The 17,991-nt window shown below is 35.1% G+C and overlaps 1 protein-coding gene across 4 annotated transcripts in view; it reads left to right on the top strand.

Annotated features, from left to right (window-relative positions):
* Nucleotides 1-989: 989 nt before the first annotated feature.
* Nucleotides 990-17,991, top strand: part of plppr5b (phospholipid phosphatase related 5b) — a 63,981-nt gene continuing 46,979 nt past the window's right edge. For 3 of the 4 annotated variants that reach the window (XM_015355658.2, XM_015355656.2, XM_015355655.2), the window contains exons 1-2: nt 990-1,259; nt 7,526-7,608. In XM_015355658.2, the coding sequence (XP_015211144.1) occupies nt 7,546-7,608 (63 nt within the window). In that variant the 5' untranslated portion in view covers nt 990-1,259; nt 7,526-7,545. The remainder of the gene's footprint in view (nt 1,260-7,525; nt 7,609-17,991) is intronic. The other variant, XM_006634888.3, reaches the window with a different exon arrangement.

A 17,991-nucleotide genomic window follows, 5' to 3' on the forward strand; every position in this document is an offset into this window, starting at 1 on the left:
TAGAAATGTTGAATATATACTGTATCACCAATGAACATAAGAGCAAGAAAGAATTCTAGAGAACTGTTAATTTTACTATACTGTAGATGCAAATCCATTAATTGCATCTATATACTATATACTGAATATACTTTTAGCATTATAATGTCTATACTGTACTGTGACCCTCATAAATAATATTTAAAGTTGACAAGAATTAAAACATTGATTTAAAGCTTATGTAAACTTCATGTACTGTAAATGACAGACTGGGCAGAGGGGTAAATACTTGTACTGTACATATTGCAGCTATATTCCATTAATTTTTATTATCTGGAGACTACTATGTAAATTAAATTGACTCCTACAATATATGGAGTGTAAGCTGATTCAGATTTATTTTCTTTTAATAAGTACCTTATCAATGCAATATTCACCACATTGTAAATATGAATATATCACACCTTATTAGCCCATATAAAGGGCAGCACAGCTCTGGGAATCACATTTCATTTTATGAGAACACACTTAGTGAATTGCGCTTGAAAAGGTTGCACATTTTTCTAAGTGTCCTTTGAAAAATCTACAAAATCGCTAGCCAGAGCTGGCAATAAGTCCACGCTCATTAAGGCTAATTTCAAACTTGACTCCATGAAAACACATTTGCAAAAGTTTCAGATTTAATTTGAGAAACTCATTAATTGTTTTCCAAAATCTGATGATCCTGGTATGTTTTTTAGATATAGTTTGTCAAACAAACACAGGGCTTCTCCTTCAGTGCAACAAAACAGGTTTTTACATATTTTCGAACGTATTAACTCTGAGTTGTTTTCCTAACTTTATGTACTGCATACAGTATGTGCTGAACTGCCTAGTCATTTTTAATATAAAATCCAATGCTTTACTTCTAAGGCACCTTTTAACTCCCAAAGGGATATCTATTCTGTACAGTAAAAGGAAAAAGGGGAGTAACTCTATAGTGACTCCACTTCCAGGGCCAAATTACACTGAAAAGGACACTCACAACAGCGCCTGCGCGTTCCTGCATAGTCTACGCGAAGTATGAAGTACAGTAATTAAATGAATACAGGCAAACAAAGTCGCCTAAAAGCAGCTAAACATTAGTTGAAGGAACAATAACTTTTAAAAAAAAGAAGTTATTTGCAAGTAAAAAGAGTTCAGGAAAAGAGATCGAAAAAATAGAAAAAAAATTAGTTCCCTTAAATGCGTGCATACCTTTCTGCAACCGCTGTGAACCGAAACTGCAGGCGCTGTCCAAGGTAGGACTTCTTTTGTAGTTTACATTGTTTTATCATCACGTTAACAAAATACAGCCTTGCGGAGTTTGTGTTACTAAAGGGAATTGTCTGCAAAATATGGTATTTGTGGTACATACAGTACGTGCTGCGAATGAAAAAAGACTACAATGCACCACTGAAGAAAAACTACGGTTTCCTGCCTTGAGAGGTTTTAACTACTTCAAGGACGTACTGTACCTACTGTACAGTACTGTAGGTGGAAATGACAATCAAAAAAGAGGAAGAAGTCAGGATGGAGAAAGAAATTCTCAATCTAAAAACATAAGAAATCATAAACTATAGTGTGTTGATAAAAGAATGTACTTAAATAATTCCATATTCGTTGTTAATACTGTGGTTTTAATACAGCGATTCAAACCATTTGAGACATAGTACATGTACTGTAGTACATTACTGTCTGTAATAATAATGTCTACCGTAAAACTTACTCTAATTGTTTTAGCTGGTTTATTTATTCTGTGTTTACAATAGAATACTTAACTTTTAATAAGTATTAATGATTAAATCTGGAATCCTCACGTTTTTAACCCTTCTTCTTATTTAGAATGTCTTTTACTTTCATTGATAATACGTGCCTTGAATAATTTAGCACGATCATGTGATTGTTCTGTATTATTTTTACTATTGTATTTACTATTTAAACTATTGTACAACTGTGTTCTGGAATTGTCACGTTTAGATTGCGTTTCTGACTTGGATTACGTTCCTGTGAAATGAAGAAGCATCTTAATTCCAAATTCAGTGTAGGAAGGTTTACATGGGAGAGCTCAAGTTCTTAAAACAGTGAACTTGTACACTACAGATCATTTACACACAGTAAAAATAGGAGGTCGTTTTACTGTAATACTATGACTCCTTTTAAGGAAGTGAAAAACAGAATACTTGATTAAAACAAAAATCTTCTTAACAAGAAGAATGCTGTAGTTTCATTATGTCATCTAATCTTAGGTATAACTAAAAATAACTTCAACACAATCCAAATGTACTTTGGAAAGAGGGATTTACATGATTAAACTTGGTTTCTAACACATAATTCTATTACCTTTTAAGATTTATGTCTGTTTTTAGAATAATTTGATTTTCTGTTTTAATTCATATAATGAGCATGGACTAGATTATGGAACCAACTAAATTTGAGGTTATGTTTTCACTTCTATTTTGAAGTGAAAAAAGTTAATCTATAATGATACAGTGTTTAAAATACTCTGACAATATGCTGGTAATATACAGTAGGTATACTGATCAACAAGTAACACACATACAGTAGTAATCAATTGATTATGGCATTGAATGTCCTTTAAAACTGATTTAAAAGACAAAAATTGGTCAATCATGGAAAATAGTTGTTTTGCCATAGTACAATTATAATTTTTCACTTGAGCAAATATCAGATGTCACCTTGTCAAGTACATGTACATCTACTGTAAGAGTGCAACATTCTGAATTGAATATATATTCATATATTCATTTATACAGTAGTTCATTTCCAAGTCTCCTGAAAAGAGTAATATGAATGTTGTAGTTGAGTTTGTTTCATGTATTTTACTGTCACTACAGAAAAAAACTGAAATTAATGACATTTAATAATGTTTTACCTAACTTCACATTTTATAAAGCAAAGTTTTTTTATGATGAAAATGTTCTTCATCCACTCTAGTGCATTATGAAAATGAGTTTAAGAAATAATTTTCTTGTACTTTCAGTAATGTTAAAACAGTCAAACACTGTAGAAAAGATTAATCATTATGGAAAACAGAATTGTATTAATTCATGTTTTTCTAATGCATTAACAGTCAAAGTACATTGACTAAATCAAATGTTAATTACGCTTAAAGTGTTTTTTTATAATTTTCATTAATAATAACAATTTAGTGAAATCAACAGTTTTCAGCAGTCTCAAAGGAAAGATAGAAAGAACAACATGTTCAATTAGTAAGAATGAACGTCTTGTCGAGATAATGAATAGCTGTCAAGCAAATTGCAAGAGGCAGCCTAAAAGAAAATCAGAATAATGCATGTGTCCCTTATTCCTTCTATGCTATGCCTATGGACCTTGAAGAAGGGCTAATGACAACAAGAACTACTGATGGCAATAAACAGCTACAGTAGATGAACAATTTCATGTGAGGGTTTTGATTTAGTTTTATCTGCAAGGATGCTGCAGCATGTTCTGCCAGTATACATTTAGTACATACAAATTTTAAATCATACAAGTTGTGCATTTTTACTCCAACTCTCACTTTTTTATCCCTGTGACTAGAGTTAGTGCATTCACATTTGCGAGTAAGAAGCTGAAGTGAGGTTCACTATCAAAACGTGTATATTGGTGTAATGCTGTTGTATTATGTGTGGTTTGGATGTGACTCTTATGAGTCATTTGATGAACACTTAGTATCCATCTTCCCTATTAAGTGCAGTTGTTCTGTAAAGATGGCCTGCACAAGAATGTACCTTAAATGAGAAGCAAGCCATCAACAGATTTGTTTTCATTGAAGGTGTCAAACCATGTGGAATTCATAGGAGACTGACTGCACAACATGGTGTGACCTTTATAACACTTAAAAGGCTGGATGAATTGCGTGAAAGCTTTTGAAAATAATGCATAGACATATGCGATTTGTGCATCAGTCCAAGATGACCAGTGTCAAACAATGTATCCAGGATTGATGGACTGATATACAATGATAGGAATGTATCTACATACTGTAGATGCCACAGTATCTGTTATTACTATGGTACAGCACAAGCCATAATACATACATTTGTGGAGTGTTTGCTAGGTAGGTGCCAAGTGTTTTTTGGGTGATTCAAATGAGAAGTCATTCTATCTACAACATTACAGTTTGCACCTGCACACTGTGAGAGCCCTGGTGTGTTGACGGACATTCTCTGATTGATCCCTGACGAGTATTTGTGGACATTTCACATATGCACTTTACTTATCAATCTGTACGGTAGATAAATAAAGAGAGTGTTCTCTGCTCAGTGAAGAAAACGATCATCTTCTATTACACTACAATGACAATAATAATAATAATAATAATAATAATAATAATAATAATAATAATAATAATAATACTGTGCAGTAGATTGCACAGAATGCCATAGAACTAAGCAAGTGGAAAATATACTGTATACAACTCTGAACATGAACCCAAACCTTTTCCTTTTCCTTAAATAGTTACAAATATACTATATTAGAACTTTCTTTACAATATGTCTGTCTTCTGTCAATCTAGGGCAGGCACCGACAGGGAGCATAATTGCAACAGCCTCTCCCCAAAAAGTTTTGGGGCCTGTTTTTGCTTGGTTTATTCCTTTTTCCATTCATCCATTTTCTAAAGTATTCTTTCAATTCAAGGTCATGGGGGAGTCAGAGCCTATTACAGCAAGCAATGGGTGCAAGGCAGGGTACACCCTGGACAGGACACCAGTCTATCACAGGGCACACACAGACACAGAGAGGCACACACTCACACCAGGGCCAGTTTTCCTAGAAACCATTTAACCTACCAGTATGTCTTTAGATTGTGGAAGGAAACTGGAGCACCTGGAGAAAATACACATGAAAACAGGGAGAACATACAAACTCCTTGCAGATAGCAGCTCAGGTCCAGAATTGAACCCAGGGCCCTTTACCGTGAGGCAGCAATGTTAACCAATATGTCACCATGCCAGTCTTTAGTCCCTTTTCTTTTCTGTATAAAATACAGAAACAAAATTGTATTTAAAAAATGATTTAATTATATTTTTGTGATAGCAGTAATACATTTTCAAATGAAAATTTCATTTTAATACTAAGGCGAAAAGTGCTATTTTTAAAATCACCGTGTGTGATTTTAATTAGTTTCTTAAATATATTATGCAAAATATTCAAGCACCACAAATTAAGGGATATTTCAGGCTGGTTGTAATTTTCCACACTCAATGTAATTTTGCAACACATATGAAGACCTTCTTAGAATAGACACAAAGGACGAAAATGGCCTGGTTGCTTCAGTCCCCCTGGAAAAAGACGTATGGCCTAAATTTATATTTTCCTCCTTGACCTGAAAAAAGATTAACCTTCTTTCATCCAAAGTGAACAACAATTATAAAAAAAATTATGAACTCAAAAGCTTTGTTTTACAAAACGAGTGAGTATAGTTTATACAGCACTTGACTTTCACAGATAAATTAAATTACTACAAAAAACTAAATTAAATTAATTAAAAAGGAATGTTTTTATAATATTTATATAATGTTCACTTTAGTCCTTGCACCAAAATAGAAAGTACTGTAAATTATTTACTGGACCTCAAAATATCCTTTGACTTGTGTACAGCAGGCACCTCCAACATTGGTTCTGGAGAGGTATAGAGTATCGTGGGTTCTTCTTCTATGAACATAGTCTTTACCAACTGATTAGCACAAAGGCCCATTTAAAACTACAGGTACTATAAGTGGATTTAGCAGAGCCATTCATAAGAAGATAAGAGTAAAGAAAAATGACGAACAAGAGGTCATTCATCTCATCTGGTGCATTTGTTAGTGGTTAATCTGAGAATCTCATTCAGTGGCTTCTTGAAAGAAGCTGGGGTATTGGCTTCAACAATATGGCTGAGTTGCTTGTTCCATATTTCCACACTTTGGGTGATTCCTGTTCTCAGTTTTTAAGGCACTTCCATAAAGTCAAACTGGATATGTCTTGTCTAGTAATATTTGACACTGAGATGGAATAACCACAGGATTATGAATAAATAGCATTTAACCCCAGATGGCAATTTTAAATAACAGTTCAAGGTGATTTTAAGTGTAGATATACTGTAGCTGAGTAGAAGCAAAGGTATTTCAGTACCACAGTAGCTAACAGATGCAGCATTTAACTGAAATTATGTTTATGGATACTATATTTTGTCTAAAAATACATTTCATTTAAAAACATTCCCATCATCCGCAATACTAAATGTTCCACTTTAACGTCAGTATTTTCATTAAAGCTGCAGAGCGTGTTTGACATCGTTATTTCATTATTATGATTACTGTATGGTTGCTTCACTGTGCCAGTTTTTGTGTGCTGCTGGATCTTAATTTGTACCTTGAATTAAGAGCATTGCAGTGTTTGCCATCTGGTGGCAGCTTTGAAGAACTGAATGGCATTTATATAATGCAGTAACTGCTGTTCTTATTAAAATACTTGCTTTGCGCATGCAAAACCAATTTGCTGATGTTTAGTTCATAAATACATTCCCTAATGCAAAATGAAGTGGAATTAAAAGTATAACAAAATAATTCACTTGAGGCTTCAGCAGGAAAAAAAAATGACGCAAGAAGAAGAGTCCACCTAGTGGTGAATTGTCATCACAGTCTTGTTGAAAAAAAGCCAGCTCATAGCTGTGCCCAGTGACTGTAAAATCTCCAAACACCCACATAACTAGAGATGGGGAAAATCACTCAGGGCAATCTGTCTTCTGCTTTCATACAACCATATAATCTGAAGTTTCTGTTTTCAAAAATTTTAGTTGGTAAAAAAGTAAAACTGTGTTATTTGTTACATACTGCATTATTCTGTATTGAGAGAGTAAAATGTATCTCAGATTACCACATACACACATAGCAGGGACTAATATTTGTCTGCTATGTTGTCACTTTGTCAGTTTTAAAACTTGCTTTCTGAAGGGTGAATGCATTGTGTGTTACCCTCTTTTCTTAGTCCGGGATTTTAGATGGACTGCCCAGGTGGACATGTCCTGCTGTGCCTGTCATCTCTGATCATTATATACTGTATCTGAAAACTGTATGGCCATTGCCATACGTAAGGCTTAAAAGACCAGAAGCCTGAAAGCCTGAAAATCATACGTGTAATTATTATTTTATTATTTGCACAGTGGTGCAGTGGTTAGCCTTATGGCCTTACAGCACTTGGGGCTGTGGTTTAAATTCTGGACCTGTGGTGCTCTCTCCTTGGAATTTGTGTTCACGTTTCCTCCCACGGTCCAAAGACACACTGGTGGGTGAGGTGGCTTCTGGGAAGACTGGCCCTGGTGTGAGTGCGCTGTGTGTCTGAATGTCTGCCCTGTTGTGGACTGGTTGTACTCCGCCATGAGCCTGCTGCTTGCCAGCACAGGCTCCGGTCCCCCACCACCTAGAACTGGATGTCGCGGTTAGAAAAGGGATGGATGTTTCACATGGTTCATTTTTTCAATATAAATACCAGGTTTTTACTATTGTGTCTTCTCTGTGTGTAGGTGATAACAATATAAAGAGGATGCCACTGCAAAGGGAGGTTCAGAAAAGCCGTACCCTTATCTACTGTTTTGTCCTAGTTGAGGTAAGATTGTTTCTGCTGTTTTGGGAATTATTTTAAGATAAAATATATCTTACTACATACAGTATAACATACTGTACTGTATAACAACTTATAACATATAACATAAATAATTCAGGCTCTTAAGTACATCTTTAATTTTTATATAAATGAATGAGTGTATAATATTTATGTCTAATTATTTTGCCGTGAAAATGGAAGGCAGTACACTAGATAAAAATAATATACTAGGGAAAATGCTTTAATCCTGTGGTAGTGTTGTAATTCCTCTGCTTTTTTAGGTAAGTACCAGCACTCCTCAAATTAAAACAGCTGCCTTGTTACTGTTGTTGTGGAAATGCGTTGTAAAAGACCCTATGTCTGACGGTATAATCCGGAAGTTATAATCCGGGGGAGGCACAGCGAAGTTAGGTCGGGTCAACAGGCAGGGGAGATCCGGTGCACAGGGAAAGGCCGAGGCGACAAATCCGATAGGGTCCAAAGGGATAGTAAGCTCAGTCCAAAGTCCATTGCCAGGAGGTCCATCCGAGACAAACACAGGAACAGGGAAGTAGGAACACGGAAGGGTAAAACCATAATGGGCCCTGGACTCAGAGGTTAGGACGCTGTGATGAAGCCTATGCCATTGGGCCACTCCTGTGCCCGGTGGTAGGCGGGGTTCCGGGCATCCATCTTCCAAAGCTGAGCCCGGATCAACAGAGATACCGGGCTTAAATAAGGCAAAGGGAATGAGACACAGGTGAAACTACTAAACTAAGAACAATGCAGGAAATGGTAGGAGCGCCCTCTAGAGGAGGGATGACGACCCGGGCAGTTGTCTCTGCAACATGTTGTCTGAGCAACTGTCGCATTTAAATCCCCCAGGATACGGCTAGCCAGAAATTTGATTTTAATTGTAAAAGAAGGCATGGCAGCTGTGTTACATATTTGGTAAATATGTAAATGTATAACATGACTGTACTTACACAGCAACATCCAAGAAGTGGCATTACAGAACAGTCCAAAAATAAGTTCCTGTTGGTGGATAAATTAGGGGTAAAATTAAAATGTAACTGGTTTGGATATTTTTTTCATGTGGGTTCAAGAGAGAACAATGGGCCCAGGTAAGAATAAGTAAAACAATGTTTTAATTACTACTGACTAGAGGGAACAATTAACAGAACACAGAAAATAATAACACTTACTGTATGTCTCCACCTAGGATGTGGTGTTCTTCTATTTCCTGTACAGCAGAAGAGCTGTTCACAGAGTCTTCTTTATCCCTCTCGTCCTGTTTCTCCTGCAGTTTTCTAGCACATGACCAAGAGGTTATAAAGCCCAAATGATGTGATTTAAGTCCAATAATCAAAGTACTGAGAGGTAGTGGGTATATAAGGCATATAAGACAAAATAATAGAAAAATATATAGTAGGAAAACAGAATAAAAAAATGCTATCATAACACAAGAATATTAAAACAAATCAAAATGCCTTAGACTGTGCTTGTCCAAAGCACATCAACAAGCTGCAAATCCAAGAAAAAATACCCCAAACCAAGAGGGAGTAATTACAGCCCCAGATTATTTGCTAGATTTACTGCAGTTCACACTAGAGCATTGTTCTGGCTGCAAGGTCTAAAACACTATTATTTTTTTATTTCAACACGCCCATCTTTTCCTTTCCTTTCATGTTTTAAATCTACTCTTATGTTTGTTTAGAAAAAATAATTCCAGTCTGTGCTTAACAATGTATAAACAGCATACTGTACAAACAAACTTTTGGAAGCATTCTCTGACAGCTTTTTTACCATCTGAATTCTCTGAAATCCCAGTCATGTCTGATGGGATTGGTATCCATGTTGGCATTTTAACAGAAACTCTAATACTTACAGTATGTGTCATGTGTCTTGTATACAATGTGCTTGTTTCCTAGGGTAGTATTTAGCTGTTGCTGTAAGTATTGGTATGGATCTCTCAATAATGCATATCCATATTAGAGCTTGCACTGGGAGATATTTATTCACTTAGTAATAATTTATTACTTCTTACATTTTTCAAATGATTGAAAGGAAAAATGTGGCTGATTTTTTAATATTCATATTACTAGGAGGATATAAATTGAGTTATATCACAAGATATACCTACATATTATATATGTATGTTTATGTGTATGTATCATATGTGTATTTTCTGATTAGGTTAAGTTTTTGTGGAAGAAGGCAAATACTGTTTTTTCCTTTTTTATAAGTTTGTTATAGTTAAAACATACAATACATGGAACAAAATACACCTGTCTTAAGATTCCTTCCTTAAGTCAACTTACTAACATTGATAGCTCTAACAGCTTTGAATGAACGTTTGTAACACAGGGCCTGTTTAAATTAGTAGTCATGACTGTAGTGGGACTCCTTTTGTGCAGATGGTTATAGTAATGCATTGCTTCGCTTTTGATGATACTAATTATCTGCAAGTCTGAAGGTGTTACAACAGAAGAAACACAGAATGCATATGGCATAACCTTTGTGGAAAAGCTTAACATTTAAAAGAAATCCGGTACACTCTCTTCCCACTGGTGATATTTTGCTGCTGCTGCTTGAGCCTCAGCTGATTTCAGTATTCTAGGTTTTCTTGAGTCAGCAGAGCCATTGGGTTCGGTTTAATTGCCATTGCCTTTGTCATACATCATGTAGGTTTAATACCCTTACACAGCAGGAGCCAGAACCAGACTGTTTCTCTCTAGTCATTTCAATTGCAAGACTGATTTTGACATCTTGGTTTTTGGCTGGAATAGAAACGTTTATTTATTTGATCATTTTTGACAACGGTAGACCTAGTAAGACAAGGCTTTGCTCCTTTTATATTTGATTTTTATTGTACTCAAACTTAAAGTTTTCCCTTCCCCCTGAAGACAATGTTAATTCTTTACAATACAAACTGACAGGCTTGTAGTGTTTTTCTTTAGTAATGTGTTTCTTTTAGTAAGATCTTTAGTAAATCACCATATAGTCAGTTTTATATTAAGACAGGACACAAAAAGAGCACATAGTGCATTTTTTTTACAAATGACTACATGTCAAGAGAGGTTCAAAATCATTGGATTCAAGAACTAAGCTTGTTGTCCCCAATTACTATAAGTCCAATTACACTAAAGATGATACCTGTAGGTTTTAAAAAGGTTGACCCTCTTTCTGTCTGGTTGAACTAGCATGGAATCCTTCCTATTTTTCACATAGTTAGAAAAAAACAAAATATGAGTGTCTTTTCCCCTACGTATTTGGGTGATATCTGTTTCAATATGAATTATGAATAGATTTTTTTTTGCAGAAATTGATTTAGGATGTGTAGAATAGGTTGAGAGACTGGCCTCTTCAGTCTTAAATTGCATGTCAAGAATTAGGCTGAAGTACACTCCAGGGCACCCCTGCAGCATACAGCATGTTCTCTCCTTATGGTAAGCACTACATGAAGCTTGCATGTTTTACAGTACTATTCGACAAAGGTCTGTCATTCTTAAAACATGCTTACATGTACAAGGACATACATTGCTGCACATTTCTAAATTAACAGTGGTACTACCAATTTACTGAGGATCTACCACAAAAAGATGTATTTCACATTTGTCAGACTACATCTAAATTACAATTGACACCATGTCTTCTGGTCAGATGAAATGAAAATTGTGGATTTTAGACGTGCCCATCAGGGTTACAAAAATGAGTCTCATGATGGAAAAAATCTTCATGCCCAGTGTGAAATATGGGGTGGGGTTGAATTATGTTGCATGTGTTACTTTGCACTGTTAAGATGGGGAGAACTCCAGCATAGACTGCACCTGGACATTTTGGCCACACACCTGGTTTCCTCTGCCAAGAAGATGGACATTCCAACCAGCATAACAATCGTCCAAAAGATACTTCCAAATTGACATTTTATCAGCTAATTACACATGAAATCCATAATCCTGACTGAGTGTCTTGATCAATCCAATTGAACATTTGCGATTCAAACTAAAGAAGGCATTTAACGAAACCAGAAGAAACAAGAACAATTCTGCCTGGAGGAATGGTCCTTTCAGAAGTGTCAGAAATTCATAGCATACTACAGAATGTGTCTCTTATTATCCATGCCAGAGGAGGATTTACAAAATATTAACAAAATATTGTGTGCATCTGTGCTTTTACAATCTAATTTCATTATTTTCTGTGCACAGCTACTAAGATTATAATATAACATTTTTTATTTTTTTTAAAGTAAAGAACAATCTAATCTGTTGATCTTTATGTTATACTGAACAATGCTTTTTGTTGTGGGAGAATTATTAAATCTGGAAGGCACCATAGTTTGTATAGTTTGTATACTTTATAATTGAATACATCAGTGCCTTAAGTTGTATCATCAAATTTTAAGTTCCATTGTCAGATTCTGACAACACTTTAGTTTCTCTTACATAATATGTTACTCAAGTAGCAAGCCTTCTCTAAACTCAAATGTTTTAAGCACGATACCATCTTAGACTTAGCACTGTACTGGCTAGTTGGATGAAGTGTGACATGCTATCTTACTTTTACAGCATGATATTAGAGGACAAAACATCAAGGTGCCCTTAGCCAGCAGAACCAATGGTTTACTTTTGCATTACCGCACAATCTTCAAATTAAATTCTGGATCATAATCCTTTTGTTACTGGCTCGTATTAATTTATTTAGAAGTCACTCATTCAGTCATGTTTGAAAGATACTGCTGGGTAAAATTCTTGTAAAAGCAAGAATAACAATATGTAAATATGTATAATCTACAGACGTACAGTATTTGCATATCATCAGCTGAGGCTGCAAAGGATAAGGAGTTCAAAATCCTGATTATCATATTTGACAGCTTATGTTTTGACAATTTCCATTGCTATAGAGAAACCCTAAGGGCCAGATGTCACAACTCTGTTATATACTGCATACACAAATGTCTTGATTTCTAAAAAACATAGCATTTAGTTTCTTTTACGTTATGCTGTACTTTTTCAGAGAAAATTGATGCTGAGTATACTGGATACATACTCCCAACATCAAGTGCCTTGCAAAAGCATTTATTGCCGTCCAAATATCTCCCATTTTATTGAACATTCTTTAAAGTTTTAAGTTAAAAGTTTAGTTTTAAGTTAAAAACTTTGAGTTATATATCCTAACCCTATGTGTTTTTACTCCTTTCCAGTATTGTTAAGTAGCGGAAAATTATGTTTCATTTTAAGTCTTTTTTTTGGGGCAGCTTCTGTAAGGTCATTTTTTCCACTCTATATTTTTGTAGTTTATGTTTTCAATACCTGCCTGTAGGACTCTGTACACGAGTCTACATTAAATGTATTATTATTTTGAATTTGGTTTTAATCTTTTTTGCATTTCTTTTGTAGTCTCTACAGTGCTTTTTGATCTTCCTAATTAAAAAAAATAAGTTCAATAACATCACCAGAATCTTACGCATTGATATACAGGGGGAAGAGTAGTGGTCTAAATCCCAAATCCCTGTGATCTCTGCTAATTATGTCACTTTAATTTGAATATCCAAATGCACTTTTGCACTTTTACGTCCAAATACGTGCGTTAACTTGGATGCCTACCTCTTTAAGTTTAGAATTGATTTTTTAGTGGAACTTTTTTTTATGTGTGAGTCATAAGCCCTGTGAAAATCTAAATATACCATCTGATTTCTGTTTGTATCCTTATGTGCTTGTACAGAGGTTACTAAAATGTAATCTTTTACTGTTCTTTTTGCGGTTATAGTATAGCACTGTGCATAGATTTTTTTTTCATCCTTGGTGTTCAAATATTTATGTAAGTACTGTATATGCTCCCTAACTTTAATTCTGAAGTTTGGCCTTTCATTATCAGGTTTTTCTATTTAAAAAGGAGGTATATTTGCATTTAATTACTTTTAGGTTTAAAATGTTAAATGTGTGTGGTAATGCACAGTGTATTCTCAATACTGTATAATTATTCAGTTTTCTGATTCCTTAATTACCATTTGTTTGCAGCTATTCTGTTGAATAGTTAAACTAAAACTGTGTTATGAGAAAATCTGTTAGGACATTCAGATTACTGACTTCGGTGAACAATACTGCTTTCTGATATGTTCTGTTTCCACTAGGTGGTGTTGTTTTTAATTTATTTCAAAGATTGTCCTTAAACATCATGTTGTACTGTATACCTCTACATAATGTGTAATAATTGTCAAACAGTCATATTCTAACCTGTTGTTTCCTTTTCAGAATTATTTAAGATCTCTGCTGAGGTAAAGATAACTTGCAGTGTCATTAGTATCCCTCTGTAAAACAGCAAAAAGGTAAAAAATGTGACAAAAAATGTGCATTAAAATGATTATGTTCTTGAATAAAGTCTACTGCAGTTCTCTTTTTAAATTAAATGTATGTGGGGTTACATTGTGCCATATGTCTGTGTATAAATATTGCTGCCATATGTCTGTGTATAAATTCACTTACTTTGTTCAGCTTATAAGACTAACCAGCGAGCAGGCCACAACAGCATAGAACGTTTTGTAGTGATACAGGTATGCAGAACTACAAATTTGCCCATCTGTACAAAACTTTCTTTCTGAATCCAATTTTAATTTTGGTACAGTATGTGAAGATGATTGTGAATGGATTTCTACATTATCTCCTATAATACGTACAATTGAATTCATTCGCTTTTAAATCATTCAGAATTTCAACAGAATAGCACCTTCCTCTTATATGATCATTAAAAGAAAGCATTGGAAAAAAAGTGTTTGAAAATGGGCACTAATGTTAAATTTTGCAATGAAGTGTACTGCCCCATAAGTTTAAAATAATGTGAGAAACAGTGAAGGGAGTGTTAAGTGTGACATAATCTTCCAGGATACAAAAAAAACTTGATGGTATAAAGCCCAGCTACCACAACGAAGCTCTTTATACTGTATGTCAAACAGACTTAATTACCCAGAGTGAGAATGTCAACCCATTACCAATTAATAATGACCAAATTCACCTCAAGTGTAGCAATTTATGAATATTAGCAGTCTATAATGGTCTCCAGTGCACATCATAAACAAAAGTTATGAATATAAATTAAATTATACTATAAATGAGCCCATTACACTTGATGGAGAACAACTGGGAGAAGTGGACACCTTCACTTATCTGGGAAGTGTCACTGGGAAAGATGGAGGGAGTGACAAAGACGTCCAGACCAGAACAAGGAAGGCCAGAAAAACTTTTCTAATGCTATGACAAATTTCTCCCAAAAGATATCAAATCAGACCAAAATATGAATAATTAACTCCAGTGTCAAGTCAGTTTTAATAGTTTGAGCAGGTACACGGAGAACCAAAAGAAACACAAGCGTGAAAACTGTGTTAAACCTTGATAAATAAATGCCTGATACACATCCTTGGCATAAAGTGTACTGGCCAAACATAATAGAAGATCTATGGAAGAGCGCGAAACAAGAACAAATTGAACAACAGGTTAAACGTAGAAAATAAGGGCAAAATCGGGCACAGAATGAGAAAATCAATAATTAACAGGCAAGCCCTAACTTGGAAGCCACAGGGGAAGAGGAGACCTGGCAGACCAAGAAACTGCTGGAGAAGAACAGGATAGGCCAAACTGAAATGAACACGAACATCATGGAAGGTGATGGAAAGAATCAGTGTAGCATTGAGCCCACTGAAAAGCATTGTGAATGACCTACTGTATGCTCCCGAAAGAGCTAAAGGATTTAAGAAGAGTGGCAAGATAGCTGAAATATTGTCTTTTCCTCTCCTGGACTGCCACTACGTCTCAATTTGTTTTATGTCGTGGTTTTCTGTCAGTTAAACTGTATGATTTAAATTCCCAGATCTCTTTTTTGAGATATGCAACAATGCCACACTCACAGTTGTTGGAACAGCCAGAGTGGAGGTATTTGTGGCTTCTGAAGTGGCTGACCGGCCATGCATCTTTTTTTTACCACAGTGTACAGTGTTGTTCTGAACTTGTGGTGGTGAAAGGAAAAGACATTGAAACCAGGGACCATTTAATGTAACAACTCATTTCATGAAATGTTTACCAATATGACATGGTTGCAAATGACACGGTTCCTTAGGAGATTTTGGGAACTTTATACCATTTTGAACTTGAGTGTACTGTATACAGTATCTTCTCTGTAATTGCCTGCTGTTTTTTCTGCCTATACTATGATTTGGCAGACACATTAAGCATTATTGAAAACACAAGCATTCCTGAAAACACTGCCTACAAGAAAGTGTGAAGAAATTAAAAAACGTTTTGGCCATAAACCTTTCTGAATTTTATTCTAATGCATTGTTATCCAATGAATTTAATTGAATGACAGCTTACACTTCAAACTGAAACAACAGCAGCAAATAATTAAATACACACAGTTGTAATGGAAAAACAAACATAAAAATGAAATAACAGGAGAAGGCAGATGAGCTATCCTCTTGTTTTAAAGCCTGTTATTTATCTTCCTAAAGAGATATTACTCACCACTTTATTTCTTTCACAGAAAGACAATTGATCATTCCTTTACATGTTATGCATATCAAGTAATATTACAATCTAGTAAAGAATGCAATATTGAATAAGCACAGGAAATCATGTCAGCCAATTCACTGAGCTGCAATATTGATGCTTTTTTTAACTTCTGGTGTACCATACTAATGAAAACATCAACAAAATGGTCTGTTTAATAGTTGTTACGGGGCACTGTTCACTGTTAGTTATACAGTTGCAACTGATAATTGTCTGTTGGTCTAAAGTACTGTTAATATGGTAAAATATTTTAAAGTAGTGGATACATCTGATTGGACATAGATTTTAGTTTATTCTGCCTAATAGAAATCTACCAATCAGTACCAAGTCTGAAACGTTTGATGAACAAATATTCTTATTTCATCAGATTGGAGACCAAATGAGATTTAAGGCTTCTAATACTATACACATTGAAAGGAAAGTATAAACAATATTTTTTTTGTTAAAATATCTAGTGTTATGTGAAACTAGTGTATAGAGTACATGGGTTCATACGACCAGAATTACTATTCAGTAGGTACAGTATTTAACCAAAATACAGTACTTGCATATGGCCATATAAAGCAGAACACCACAAACTCAGAATAGGTTAAAATTATGCATCTTGTATGAGTAATAGATACTATCTTCAAATATACATGCAACTGATAAAGTCAGTCAGATCACTAGTTGTTTTAATCTTTTACATTTTTATTTGCCTTTAAATAAGATTAATTTTTAAAGCTACTTCCGTATGTATAATATATTTTAAGAATCCAAATCTAAAAAAATAAAATTTCAGCCAATAAACATCTTAGTAAAACTTGGCCGAAACACAAGCAGGTAAACCTTATGATATAAATGTTTTTGACACATTTAGCCTAGACCATACCCTAGCCTAGACCCCACATTGTGGGCTTGTATGTGAACATGTAAAGGGTCAAGTGTATCACAAATGTATGACAACACTGCCTATTATTAACGATCACAATTGCCATAGATATAGATTTTAGAGATATGCTTAAATTGTCAATTTGAAACATCAGAAAGAATCTTAAACTGGTTTTCTACTAGGGCAGGTAATTTACTTAACAGGTATAGTAGTGTAGCATCATCTTGGTGTCAAATGACATTTTATCTACCACAAATCAATATACAGTACAGTACACAATGCCTTTCAGATGTATTCACCCCCTTCCAGTGATGTCTCATTTTGTTGAATTGTTGCATATGTAATATGACTCAGAGTACAGTTGTTTATTCTCAGAGCCCACAAGTGCCTGAAATCAGATTCCAGTCCTGTATGGAAGCACCTTTGGCAGAATGTATGGCTATAAGTCTTTTTCAAGTTTGCATACCAAGATGGTGCACATTTTGCCCATTGTTCTTCGAAAACGTATTCAAACTCTGTTACTGTAAGTTGGTTGGGGACTTATACAGTTTAAACTATGTATATGTGACCTGTTGGTGACTTGCGGGACGGAACGGGCGCGGACTCGTGCCCTCCGCCGCCCGTTCCGTCCCGCAGCACCTGGGGCGCGAACCCGGGTCTCCGGCATAACGCAACAGGGAACCAGCAGCATGAGCTAAAGCCAGCTGAGGTCCCTGCTACGCGCAGTGAGGGCACTGACGTCACCGTATCCGAACTTGCTCCGCTACATATAAAATACGTCATTTGTAATTCAATAAAATGCAACATCATTGGAAGGGGGTGAATACTATTGCAAGGCACTGTTCAGTATGTGTCTTGGGATGTTTCAAGCATGGTCATAGAGGTATTTCATAAATTAGTTCAATCACTTGATGTTCCTGTAAGCAAAGTGATAATTTATTTTTCAATATATTAATCCTCTGGAGCTTTTTGCTTTGA

Source organism: Lepisosteus oculatus, chromosome 9, assembly GCF_040954835.1.
Source record: "Lepisosteus oculatus isolate fLepOcu1 chromosome 9, fLepOcu1.hap2, whole genome shotgun sequence".
Classification (NCBI taxonomy): domain Eukaryota; kingdom Metazoa; phylum Chordata; class Actinopteri; order Semionotiformes; family Lepisosteidae; genus Lepisosteus; species Lepisosteus oculatus.